The sequence below is a fragment of the Poecilia latipinna genome, unplaced genomic scaffold, assembly GCF_001443285.1.
Source record: "Poecilia latipinna isolate Pla-1442-1.1 unplaced genomic scaffold, P_latipinna-1.0 Scaffold2130, whole genome shotgun sequence".
Taxonomy (NCBI): domain Eukaryota; kingdom Metazoa; phylum Chordata; class Actinopteri; order Cyprinodontiformes; family Poeciliidae; genus Poecilia; species Poecilia latipinna.
This window is the reverse complement of record NW_015114746.1, coordinates 19734-33881: the sequence shown is the minus strand read 5'-3', so window position 1 is coordinate 33881 and position 14148 is coordinate 19734. Positions and strand designations below refer to the sequence as shown.

The 14148-nt window shown below is 37.4% G+C and overlaps 1 protein-coding gene across 2 annotated transcripts; it reads left to right on the top strand.

Annotated features, from left to right (window-relative positions):
* Positions 1–2133: 2133 nt before the first annotated feature.
* LOC106936390 (dentin sialophosphoprotein) lies at positions 2134–13602 on the top strand. Of its 2 annotated transcripts, none has more exons than XM_015017354.1 (8): positions 2134–2496; positions 8439–8575; positions 8667–9240; positions 10043–10625; positions 11253–11314; positions 11416–11503; positions 11587–11690; positions 12570–13602. In XM_015017354.1, exons 1-8 carry the CDS (start codon positions 2320–2322, stop codon positions 13017–13019), a joined length of 2175 nt encoding a protein of 724 aa, XP_014872840.1. In that variant the 5' UTR covers positions 2134–2319; the 3' UTR covers positions 13020–13602. The 2 variants fall into 2 exon arrangements, with proteins under 2 accessions (XP_014872840.1, XP_014872841.1); XM_015017355.1 differs by lacking the exon at positions 2134–2496 and adding an exon at positions 6288–7232.
* The last annotated feature ends 546 nt before the right edge of the window (positions 13603–14148 follow it).

The following is a 14148-nucleotide window of genomic DNA, read 5'->3' as shown; positions in this document are numbered from 1 at the left end:
CTTTAGATTTTTTGTTTGGTAGAGAAACAAGTTAGGGTTGAGGCAACTTTCTCTACTAGATATATTGTTGAGAATGGTACCCCACAAGGCAGTGTGTGTAGCCCAATTCTTTTTAATATTATGATAAATGACATTTTTGATGAGATAGATGGTAGTATAGGGAAATCTTTATTTTCAGATGATGGGGCTTTGTGGGTGCTTGGACATTATCTTATATATTTACAGAAAAAGATGCAGGATGCCATATTGAAAGTGGAAAGTTGGGCAAACATGGGGATTTAGAATGTCAATTGCAAAGACCCAAGTTATCTGTTTTTATAGAAGACATAAGGAAGTTAATTTGAATCTTTATAATCAGTAGCTTGAGCAAGTGAATAAAGTGAAGTTTTTAGGTGTCATCTTTGATGAAAAATTAACTTGGAAACAGCACATAGAATCAGTTCAAAATAAATGGAAAAAAGTAAATAATTTGTTGAGATGTCTTTCTGGTCAGGAATGGGAACTTCAAGAAGTGGACTGTTGGCTCTCGTGAGATCTTTTTATTATGGGTGTATAGCATATATGGCAGCTGCTGACAGTCAATTGAGAAAACTTGATAGTGAACAAGCACAAGGATTAAGAATATGTTGTGGAGCTTTCAGATCATCTCCTTTAGCTGCTTTACAAGTTGAATCTGGTGAGCTTCCTTTAAGATTAAGAAGATTGAAGCTAATGAATGTGTATTGGGTAAACCTACAGGGACATAATTATGATCATCCAACTAAGGCTGTGCTGCAGGACTGTTGGGAACATCATAAATCTAATTATAATAGTTTTAGATGGATTGTGGACATCAAAGCTCAACATTTTGGTTTGACTCACTTCCTGTATAGTTTTACGGTTCCACAATCTCCAATTCCACCATGGTTATTTATCTCACCAGAAGTTGATCTGCAATTGGGGGGATTTCTTAAAAAGGGAAAGACTCCACAATGGATTATAGTTAATAATTATTTTTGAAAGATTTAAAGGTAGTATAATTATATATACAGATGAATCTAAAGATCCAAATAGTGGCAGAACAGGAGCTGCTGTGAATATCCCACACCATAAAGTCATGATTAAAAGAACAACAGATCATCTAGCAGTTTTTACAGTTGAATTATCTGCCATTATGTTAGTTTTAGAATGGTTGCTTGATAATAATATTAGGGAAGAAAGTAAATGTATAATTGCATCAGATAGTCAAATTAAGTGTAAAATCTGGCAAATCTTGTAGATTAGATTTATTATTAAGTATATGTCAATTATTAGTTCAGCTACATAATGAGAAATGTTTGGTTCGATTTGTCTGGATTCCTGCTCATGTAGCTATAGAGGGAAATGAAGAAGTAGATATATTAGCTAAACAGGGCCTGAAATCAGATATTATTAACTTAAATATTCCTTTAAGCAAAAGTGAGAGGAAATCTATTATTCAAAATAAAATCCTTAAACTTTGGCAGGAACAAGGCGATAATCATGATAAAGGTAGACATTTATACATAATTCAAAAGAATGTGTGAGCAATAATTGTATAAATGGAAGGCGGAAAGAAGAGATAGTAATTTCTCGACTTAGAATTGGTCATACTGGACTAGCTCTTTCAGAATAGGAAAACATGAAACTGGGACTTGTAGTTATTGTAATTAGATGGAAACAGTGGAGCATGTCTTATAAGAATGTAATAAATATTCAGAGCAACGTCAGCATTTAAAGTCAACACTAATAGAGAAAATATAGAATTGTCTATAATAAATCTTTTAAGAAATAAATCAAATTATGTTAGAAATCAATTAATTAGATTTTTTTTAAAACACTGGGTTATTTAATCGTATTTAAAGTATGTATGTATGTATCTGTGTGTGCGCGCGCGCGTGCGTGCGTGCGTATGTATGTATGTATGTATGTATGTGTATACCTGTGCATACACATACATACATATATATGAGTGTGTATGGATGTGAATTTGCACATTGTGCATACCATTGAGGTGTATTATTAAATTCCCTCTGGGAACATTGATGACCACACTCCAGTCTGGTAGGTGGCGGTAAATGCACCTTAAGTTGGTTCCCATCCGCCAATAAAACTCAACGGAAGAAGAAGAAGAAGGAGGAGGAGGAGGAGGAGGAGGATGTTTTGTCACTTGTAGTTCCGGTGGCTTCTGCAACCTGTGTGTACTATGAATTAAGACCCGAAAAGATATCAGACCTAGCTCATTTCTACGGAGACTGACGTTCATTGTTTCGTTAAACGTGATCTCAGAGTGACCTCTGGGAGGTTCTGCGCTTCTGGGTCATGTACCGGCCGGACCAACCTGAGCAGAGGCCACGGGTGCCGTTTGGTCCTCCACCGCCCCTCGGTCTGCATGTCAGACCTCCAGTGGCCTGTCCCCCGCCTCACCCTGGACACAGTGGACCGTTTTCGGAGAGCCGTTTTCTGTTCAGCAGGCCGCCAGCAAGCCACTTCGTCAGTGTACGTACCGACTTTTTCCTGAGCTACCTCTGTGGCTAATAGCAGTGCTTTACTGCGCGGTTAGCTTTACACAGACAGCAGGTTGCTTCAGAACAAGGGTTGCTGCTGCTGTCTTTGTTCTGCTACAGCTTCTATTACTGTGGAGTATGTATCAGAATTTGAAATACGTGAACATCCTTGTTAACTTATTTACTCACTTATTTACGTTGTTTCACAATGTAAACAGTTTTCAGCACTGATCAGATTTATGTCACGATTAAACTTTAGCTGTATGCTAAATAAACCAATCATGAGCTGTCTTGTTTGCGGTGCTTCACTGCATGCTTCTACATTATTTCAGTTTTTAAATGAACAGTGTTCCTGACGGCCATCCTGGACTACATGTAAACTAGAGCCATAGCCTGACAGTTTGGAGGAAATTGACTTTGTCATTTAGTCTTTCTTTTTTCTTTTTGCACAGTAGTTGTGTAGTAGGACAATCAATAAGGTAGGTATCGAAAACAGCATACGCCTTTTCAAGAAATGTTTACCTCAGTACAGTTTTTAATGTATAAAATGTGCATATGTATTTTTGGATTAAAAGACTATTTACAATATGTAAAAAATAAAAATAAAAAAAAGAAAGAAAAAGAGAAAAACGTAAAACTGCAAATGCATAAATGTTTTCAGTGAAACAAGATTTTGAATTGAACGAGAACATCACTAGTTTTTGTGAGAGCAGAAGCTAAGAGGGCCCCAAGGTTATGGACCAGGTCGCCTCTACAGTCATGGCCAAAAGTTTTGAGAATGATTCAAATGTTAATATTTACAAAGTCTACTGCTTCAGTTTTTATAATGGCAATTTGCATATACTCCAGAATGTTATAAAGAGTGATCAGCTTAACAGCAATTAATTGCAAAGTCAATATTTGCCTAGAAAATGAACTTTATCCCCCAAAACACATTTTTGGTGGAAAGAAAATGGCCAAGTTAAACCCAGCCTTAAAAGGACCAGCTAACATCGTTTCAGTGATTGCTCCATTAACACAGGTGTGGGTGTTGATGAGGACAGGGCTGGAGATCAATCTGTCATGATTAAGTAAGAATGACACCACTGGACACTTTAAAAAGAGGCTGGTGCTTGGCATCATTGTTTCTCTTCTGTGAACCATGGTTATCTCTAAAGAAACACGTGCAGTCATCATTGCACTGCACAAAAATGGCCTAACAGGGAAGAGTATCGCAGCTAGAAAGATTGCACCTCAGTCAACAATCTATCGCATCATCAAGAACTTCAAGGAGAGAGGTTCCATTGTTGCCAAAAAGGCTCCAGGGCGCCCAAGAAAGACCAGCAAGCGCCAGGACCGTCTCTTAAAAGTGTTTCAGCTGCGGGATCGGGCTACCAGCAGTGCAGAGCTTGCTCAGGAATGGCAGCAGGCAGGTGTGAGTGCATCTGCACGCACTGTGAGGCGGAGACTCTTGGAGCAAGGCCTGGTCTCAAGGAGGGCAGCAAAGAAGCCACTTCTCTCCAGGAAAAACATCAGGGACAGACTGATATTCTGCAAAAGGTACAGGGAGTGGACTGCTGAGGACTGGGGTAAAGTCATTTTCTCTGATGAATCCCCTTTCCGATTGTTTGGGACATCTGGAAAACAGCTTGTTCGGAGAAGACGAGGTGAGCGCTACCACCAGTCTTGTCTCATGCCAACTGTAAAGCATCCTGAAACCATTCATGTGTGGGGTTGCTTCTCAGCCAAAGGAGGCGGCTCTCTCTCAGTCTTGCCTAAAAACACAGCCATGAATAAAGAATGGTACCAAAATGTCCTCCGAGAGCAACTTCTCCTAACTGTCCAAGAGCAGTTTGGTGATGAACAATGCCTTTTCCAGCATGATGGAGCACCTTGCCATAAAGCAAAGGTGATAACTAACTGGCTCAGGGAACAAAACATAGAGATTTTGGGTCCATGGCCTGGAAACTCCCCAGATCTTAATCCCATTGAAAACTTGTGGTCAATCATCAAGAGACGGGTGGACAAACAAAAACCTAGGAATTCTGACAAAATGCAAGCATTGATTGTGCAATAATGGACTGCTATCAGTCCGGATTTGGTCCAGACCAGAAGTTGATTGAGAACATGCCAGGGAGAATTGCAGAGGTCCTGAAGAAGAGGGGTCAACACTGCAAATATTGACTTGCTGCATTAACTCATTGTGTCAATAAAAGCTTTTGTTTCTCATAATATGATTGTAATTGTATTTCTGTATGTGATGAAAACATCTGACATACACACATGAAAACCAGAGGGCAGCAGATCATGTGGAAATATATTTGTGTCATTCTCAAAACTTATGGCCATGACTGTACATGCCAAGCAGCTCCTTCACCATCTCCTCTTAAATCCATCTATTTCCCCAGCAATCAACACAGCATAAATCGTTTATTTCATGGAAGTTATGTTACCTGATATTGTTATATCTTCACTTATCCCCTTAATGTACAATACTTTGATCAACCATTTGTTGTTTTCAGTTGTGCTTTATAAGAAGACAAATTTGACTGAATAGCCACAGATTCTGCATTTAAGCACAGCTTATGTTGATCCTCAAAACCATGGTGTGTTTTTGCAACCAGCCTCTTTGATCTTACCTAGTTTATAATAGACACAAATCATAATTCACAATTATGTGACTTATGTCACATAAACTTATGTCCCAAAGTCAATGATCCGATGCACTTTGCTAAAGTTTGGATCCATTCTGACATGAATTTGTGTGAACTGAAATATCAGAGCGAGTCGTACTCAATGACTGAGTGAACAAATGATCATACAGCAATTTTTCCACTGCCTGCCTGTTTAATAACAGAAGGATAGATGTTGTATAGTGTCAGAGTTAGCAGGGGGACCTTTAGGGCTAAACAATGTTATAAAATCATGGGATGGTAATATTGCAGATAAACATAACATCATCAGTTGAAGTAAATCCATATTTTCCTTTCTTACTGTCATCTCTGTCTCGAAAACTCTGGAATGTTAACCCCCATGGCCACAGTCAGCTCTGATGGGGTGAGCATCTTATAAAGTGAAAATCTTCACGGAGAAGGAATTTTTTGCAGTCTGAGCTCATGGAGTAAAATTATTGCATTTCTAACACTTGGGTGATATCATTACGCACACAGATGCTGTGATGATGTTTCATAAGCAACGTCTGAATCATGATTGAACATCTTTAGTTTTCTAATATTCATCTTATGTAAACTTTATTAGCATTGCAAAATACAGCTAACATGGCCATGGCTGGTAATGTTAAGACACCTGCAGTTGTCTGTGTTTGTGGAAAATCCTCCTTCATACAGAGCAAAATATGAAGTTTAACTAACTGTGAAATGACTCTAAGAACAGTATGCTGATGAAACACAAATTTCGTTTGCCTTACCAACTAAAACTACACCTAATTAAAAGATGAAATGCACACTAATGAAATATATCCGAGTTATTTGGAAATGACAGAGTGCCAGGCCATGAGCAGGGTAGAACAGCTTGGTTAGCGTTGTTCTATTGTAAAATAACAGTAAAATTTGTTGGAATCCAGGAAGTCGGTGCAAAGTGAGGCTGATATATTATACACATTTCGAGGTGCCTATAAATGTTGAAGAACTTTTTGGGTTTCATACCAAAATGTAGAAGTCAAAATTATTATTAAAGATGTGTACACACACATATATATACATGTATATATAACTAATTAAAATAACACTTTTGCTTAAAATCTAAGCCATACTGTTGTTTTGTACTTTTCTCAGCCAACAGCAAGATTTTCTGCAGTCCATTTACGTATTTTTTTTTTCCTTCCGTCATGACAAACGTTTATTTTTTTCCTGAAGATGGACAATTTGTGCCGGACAGAGTAAGTTGACATGAACATTAATTGTTTAAATACTGTTCTTAACCACATATCTTATATATTAATGCTGATATTCAGTTAGCACGTTTTCAGTTTCAAACTTTAGCTGCCTATTTTGCAAGATTAGCTTATTCCTCACTTTTGTTTTCTTAAGTTTTTGTATGACTGTTTTTGAATTCTTCTTTTGTTATGTTAAGTAAAGTGTTAAAGGAACTAATGTGGTTCTCATATTTTCCAGGGTAAAATTAAAAGTGAACAGAACCCCTGAAGAGATGATTTGACTTTTGAGACGTTCTCAGCTGTTTCTGCTGTGGCTTATACAGCACTGACTAACAGGCTTGGAGAAACTAATGCATTTGTCTGGAGATGTGTAAAAGTTTGAGCTATTTAGAAATTTGTAAATTTATCTAACATTGCATAGTTCTAATTGGATAAAATTTGCATTCTGCTTTTGTCTTTCATTTGATCGTTATTAGTATTATTCATGTGTTTCTAGATTTTTTTTTAAGTCTCTCCGGTTCACATTGTATTATACTGCTAAATTTTTTTTATGAATTTACTGAAATTGGAAGACGATGTATATATTTTTGTACAGTTTATGACTGTGCATTCTTATGACCTCGTCAACTTTGATTAATAGCTGTGCAGTTTAAGATAAAATTCTGTAGCAAAGGTGCACATTCTCATTGATTCTAAGTTTGGAAATGATCATTTGTTAAGTTTACACTTTTATTTCAAGCCTGTTTAGAACTTTGTCCTTGAGCAAAAACACAATCAGATGTGGAGATCAAGACATGGATCAACCTCTGACACATGGAGGAGTAAAGAAGATTGTTCTTCTACTAAAAGCTGAGGTGTTTGATTGTGTTTATTCAGCAATTTTGAATATGTATTTATCACTCTTACTTTTGCAGTTTTGATGTTCAGTAGGCTATCATTTGAGTTATTTTAAAAATGTTTCTGCAACTTCCAAAAATTATTTACTAAACTATAAATTTGAATCAGGATGTTTTTGTCTAATCTACTCATTAAATTTTATCTTATGTCAATCATTTGATGCACTTAATTGTTTAATGTAACAATGTCAATGGCTTTATTCTTTGTTGTGACATTTTTTTAAATGTAATTTTATTATTTTGCTTTTACACCAGTCATGTATTTTATTTTTGGGTGAGCTTTTGTAACAACTGTAAAGATGAGGCTGGTAACTTTTTTTTATAAAAAAAACAAGGATTGTATTGAAATGTCGTGTCAGTGAGATCAGTTAGCTCTAAACTAACTAAATAATTAGTTTAGGCAATGTGAGAAACTTGGTATGTTCCAAACATTTCATGGCAGTCTTGGTGAACCTGCATAGTTCTCCTGCAGAATTATGAGAGGCAATTTTGTCCTTCTTTTTTGAAATTAAAGGTTCCATGACATCAGAGTTTCTTTCCTGAAACAACTCATCTTCCTGCTGCTGAACCAGAGTTAACACAACGTATATGTTCAATCTATAGTTATACCAGTTATAAGTCAGTTTCAGTCGTTCATAGCTGCATGTCCAGCAACATACTGTGTTGCACACTAAACCTACTCATACTCAGTTAACACCTCTTCAGGTCATTCCACAGTTCATATGCGAACTGATAAACAGAAGTTACTTGTGTCTAAACATGAAGTATAGCCAAATGAAGGATGTTCCACATCGTTTGATTGTCTATGGTTCAATTTAAATTTTTGATTGACCAATCAAGTGTGCCATCCTGAGCATTAATTTTTATATTATCAATGTGTGTTTTTTTTGTGATATATATAATTTTGGTTTGTATATTTTCTAACTTCTTGTATTCTAAGAATAAGACCAAAATTCTTTTCTGTTTATGGTTAAAGTTTGAGATATTAACATTTTGAATATGACCATTTTTACAAGTTTACATAATAGTAACTATTTGCAAAGAAAATGACTTACCAGCAAACAATGAGACCCCTTTAGACCTAGACATCACTTTCACCTATACTGATGGTTATTAAAGTTTTATTTTGTATGTCACTAAAACATGAATTCTGAATACTCTCAGCCCCACTGTAGCAACTTCCCTATAGACCATAGTATAGTGGGAGGCAACCAGCACCTTGTTCCTTCGGCAGAACTGCATCGTCATCAGGCCCCCCCATGGAATCCTTTAATTGTGAAACGCCACTCTCAAGACAACAGGTCTGTGTATGAATATTTTTTGAGTTTCTACTGGAACTTTGTTGTACTTTTGTTTCTTTAAAAAATTGAATCAATTCTTATTCATTTTTAGTGATCGGGCTGGAGAGGAATTTCTGAGATGCCTTGCGGCCAACAAACCTCTACCAGACTATCTGAAAGGGAATATGACATACAATTTGTTTGATGCATTGAAGTCTGCTAAAGACCTGAAAGAAGCAGTCAAAGGAGATCCACAGTTCCAGAAGCATGTTGGCAGGGACAAGAGTCGAAGCAGAAGTCAAAGTCGGGGCAGAAGTCGAGGGAGGTCTCGAGCCAAAAGCCGACCAAGAAGCAAAAGCAGGGGAAGAAGCAGAAGTACGGGAAGAAGCAAAAGCTGTGCACGTGGAAAGAGTCGAGCTAGAAGCAAAAGTAGGGCTCGCAGTCGGAGCCGAAGTCAGAGCAAGAAGAGTCACAAACGAAGTAAGAGCAAAGTCAGAAGGTCTAAGTCCCGTAGTGCCAGTATTGAAAAAAAGAGGAAGAGGACCCCTGTGCATAGTAGCAACAGCAGTGTTGGCAGTAGCAATTTGACAGGAAACAGTTTGTTAGAAGGACTGAAGATGGTCATGAAGAGCAAAGATTTGGAAGAACGGTTACCAGCGCTCAAAGATGCCATCCTTGGTATTCAAGTAAGAGTCTTCAGCCGTTACTTTTTCACTGAGTCATTTTGAAAAATTGTTACCCGTGATTTTCTTTTAAATGAAAGTACTGCAATTCATCTGCATTTAATTTTCCTTCAGTTTCATTAATATTCAGTAAGTTGAACAGAGAATCCACATTGTGCAATTACACATCATACAGATGCATGTAACCTGCATTTAAATTATGAATATGGAAATGGATCAAATGTCTCGGGTTTTCATATTAATCTGGAGGCTGAGTTCACACACTGCAGCTGCACTGAAGACTGGAATTAGAAGCGGCAGTTAAAGTTTTGAAATCAGGGAGCATCTTTCAAATACTTAAAAACCTTGATTTAAACACGGCGAGTGTCAAGATGGGCCACTGAAAAAGTGGCATTGTTCCATTTCAAGCTTCGCTCATGAACAAATTAATTTGATCACATTCATGCACAGCACTACCAACATCAATGGGTTTGAAGGGTATGTATTACACTCAACTGTCACTCAACTTCATATGTTTGCAAAGCCAGTGGAGCAAATGCAGATGCTCTGCATCTTAAATACCATGTGGTCATAACGTCTCACAGAACCCAACTTTACAAAATACAAACTTGATTTCAAGTGGAGAAATAGATGGTAAAGCAATAAAAGATTTTTATGTGTTTGAAGGGTATGTATTACATTCTGGAAATAACAGAAATGAATCACAATTTGATCATATTGTTCATGCAGAATGCATTTATTACCAGACAAATTTAATCTTTCCCCTTATTCCCTATAAGTATTTGTTTTAATTTGTTCTGCACAGGTTTTTGATGAAACCAAAAAGCTGGAAAGTACCTCTGCTAAGTACAAGATTGAGAAGTGGAACAGTCTGGACAATATAACATCGATGGAGAGCGACAGCATGTTGCTGCCTCATGAGAGAGTTGGCAGTGACTTTTCTTGGCTCAATGACAATGGTCAGGAGAACCTGTCCGTTCAGAAGGCTAGCGTGCTGGAGGATGAGGAGTCTTTCTTGTATGGGGCTGAACCACCTCATAATGGAGGCCATGTCAAAGTGGAAAAAAACAATTTTTCTGGTGTTGGCGGTCACCAGAACAAGTCCCTATACAGTGGGCTTAATTTGGTTGATCCAACCCCCCCCCAACAGATTTCTTTATCGACTTTTTCCTCCGTCAGTCTGGACAGCATAGAATGTGAGAAAATCAAGAATATATTAAATAGTCTGGGTGGAACATCAGATATTGGCAAGATGCTGATGAAAACTCAAGGCCAAAAGGAGGGCAGTGAGGTGTCTGGTGCTCTATTCAGTTCTGACACAGCAGCAGAGACACTGAGTAACCCAAATGTACGGAAAGCTCTGGAGTCTCTTCAGTCTCTGATCAAAGGTTAGCACCTTCTTGTCTGTTACAACAAGGCCAATTTCTTTTCTTCAGTATGCAGCTAAACATGTTGCCCAATGGCAAAGACGAGGTTATCCTTGTGAATTTAAATCAGTTATGTATGTAGAATAGAATGACTCTTCATGAGACTAATTCTACAACAAAGGGTCCTCAGTCCTGAGGCTTCCTCAGATCTGCTGTAACACAGATTACTGCAGGAGATCCTTCCTGCTATTTTTATCTATAGCTCCTCATTGATTAAACTTGGAGAGCTTGATGTACATTTACTTTTCCTTTGGTCCCACCAAAGTATTTTGCAATGGACTTTAATATATCACTTACTGATAGTAGCTCAAGAGTTTTTGTCATGTGTCTCCTCACTGTTTGTCTCCTGATTTTGAGTTGAATCTTGAGGAGATCCTGATTTTCTGAGACCGATTTTTGAGTTTGTGTTTCTTATCATACAGCTGCGGCTTATCTTCCAGTTATTTATCTAGCTCTGCTGAACAAAGCAAAGAGTGGACATAAAAAAGTCAAATGCTGATAATAATAATAATTAAGATGGTCTCATGCATCAGCTTCTTTACTGTCATCTTGTATGCACTGAAATGTGTTTTGTCTAATTTCCTTAAGCAACAAAGGAGAAACGGACAAAAAGTAATGACCAGTCCCTGACCTCATCTGATAAACACAAGGTAAGAGATTTTCAGGCAACCACAATTATGAAATTAAACATCCAAATGTTGAAACGCATCCTCTCACACTTATTCTTAAAAACATACCCTATGCTTTACAGTCAGATGACCATGGTGATAAGAAAAGAGCTAAAATGAAGCAAATTGAATCCTTAGCAGCAGAAATGGAGGAGTTGCTCAGACACGAAGGTAACAAGTTTTCTCTGTAGGTTTTCTTCCTTCTGTAAACCTTATTTCCACCATACTTTGCAGCATTTATTTTCTGTTTCCAGGGCTGGGTTTTATTTCTCCAGTGGTTGGGTTTTACTGCCAGAAATGTCAGGAGTTCATTGGAGATTTGAATTCTGCTGAAAACCATGCAACTTTCCACCAAAGTGTGAGTATGTTTGTGCTGGATGTTCTGTTGCTTTCTTGTAAATGTGAACGTTATTTGGTGATAAAGCTACCTGCCCCATGTTCAGAGTGCCTATTTTATTAGGCAATAAATTACTTTTGTCCATCCAGTCAACTTGTCAGTCAGTCGACTACTGTATAAATATCTGAAATCATAGAAAAATGTTGGACCTGTATATAAACAATTGCTATAAAAGGACAAAAATGTGGACAGTTTAGCCTGCCTAGCAAAATATGACGGAACCTTTCAGTACAGTTCATCTGGAAAGTGTTTACTGCGTTTCATTTGTTCCACATTTTATGTTAAGTACTATTCCAAATTCTATTAAATTGTCTTTCCTAAAAATTCTACATACAAATATCCCATTATGACAATATTAAAATGAAATTGAGATATTTTCAAATAAATTAAAAATAGGAAACCAAGAAATCACATATACATAAGTATTCACAACTTATGCTTAATACTTTGTTGAACCACCTTTGGCTGCAATTTCAGCCTCCAGTGTTTTTGAACATGATGTTACCAGATAGTATGACCCATTCCTCTCTGCAGTTCTTCTCCAGCTCCACCAAGTTGAATGGAAATGTCTGTCAGCCATTTTCAGATCTCTCCAGAGATGTTCAATCAAATTACAATTTTGACTTTTCTGCTGCTGTGCTGTGGTGCACCTTCTGCCTGCATTTTACAAAGAATATATAGTTGCTACAATAAAGAGTCGTCCTATTGGAGGGTGCTTTATTTACTCTTTTAATGTGTTCCGAATGTCATCAAGTTGATATCTTGACACTCCTGTTGTATTAAATTCAGGCTGACGTTTTTATTTATTTATTTTTTTTTTTACATTTTAACATTTTTTAGCGGTTGGACAAGCATGCTAGAGACAGCAAAGGTCACAGCAGCAGCACCAGCAGCCAACCCTCCCATTCAGCCTCCTGGAGTGACAGAGACCTTCAGCGGAATTGGAAGGACGAGAAGGAGCACCGGAACAGCCAACGAGACAACAGGTCTGAGCAGGCAAACATCTTCTTACAGGAAGAGATGAAGAAGGAGAGGATGCTCATAACCGTCAGCAGAGGGCTAACGCCTCCACCTCAAAGTGTCACTGTGAAACAGGAGAACAAGGAGCACGGGAAAGGCAGAGAAAAACCAGACAGCAGTGATAAATCATCCAAAACCAGCAGAGAGAAACACAAGGCGGAAAATTTTGAGAGCTGTGACAGCAATGAAGAAGACAAATCACCTAAAGTCAAACATTCTAAAAAGAAAAAGAAGAAGGAGAAAAAGAAGAAGAAGAAGAGTAAGGATTAATGTTTGTCGCATACGGGTTTCTAGGAGTGCTGACACCGCTGCAGCTCAACATTAAAACTTTCAGGTCTTAAATTTCGTCAAGAAACCTTTCTGTATTGTTTTTTTTTTTTTGTTGTTCTGATCTGAGAAGAGTTCTCGTTAAAAATTCAGCATTTATTTTGCTGCATTAGTAAGTTCTCCTGCATAGACAAGAAACACAGAGACGTATCTGTGTGTATGTTATAGAGAGGGATGTTGGTAGGAATCACAACCTGGATTGGATTTTTGAGGCAGATGGATTTTCAGATGTTTGTCTTTTTATCTTTATTCCTCAGTCTGTAGTTTTAATGGAACTTGGTGTTGGCCGACAGTAGGAAGGACTCCAAAATGTTATACTGTCCTTGCTTTCTTATTCCACCGCATAAACACATTGATATTTACTTGTTCCGTTTATGTACTTTTACATCACAACTGGCTAATTGTTGTTACCTTTATTATGAGTATTTTCCTATTTTTATCAGAACTCCCAACATGACATGTCTGTATCTTGTGATATTGTAAATAAAGAAACCAAACCTTTTTAATAAAATGTGTGGAAAAGTCAGATGTAATTGTTGAAGTGGTGTCATTGTTGCCAGAATAATGTTACTGCCAAAAAGACCATATTTCTATCCTGTCTGAAACATGGATAGTTGTGATGTGTCGGTGTAACAGACATATTTTCAGATTTGTCATCTTTGGTATTACGGGGCTGTTCTGTGAAAGAACCTGTACCGCTGGAAAAGTGCAAAACTCGCCCTGAATCTGAAAAGTGATGATTAAATCTTGTTTTTCATGTTTGTATAATGGACATAAACATTCCTCAGTGTAACTCCAATTGTCATGTACGGATAATGTCGTGTTTTGACATAAAACCAGACAAGATCAGTCATTTGAAAACCTAACTCTAGAGCATAAAGTATGAATACATCACCAAGGGTGATGAATATTTTTATTGTCTTTCTCACAATAAGAAAAGTTTTTTTAAGAAGTTACAAATCTGCTGGGGGCATGAATGTAAAATGTATAGTGCGGTTACCTACATTTGTACACCTTTACACTGATAATTTGTAGAAACAAAATCCATTTTTATGCTAATTGTCATGACAGA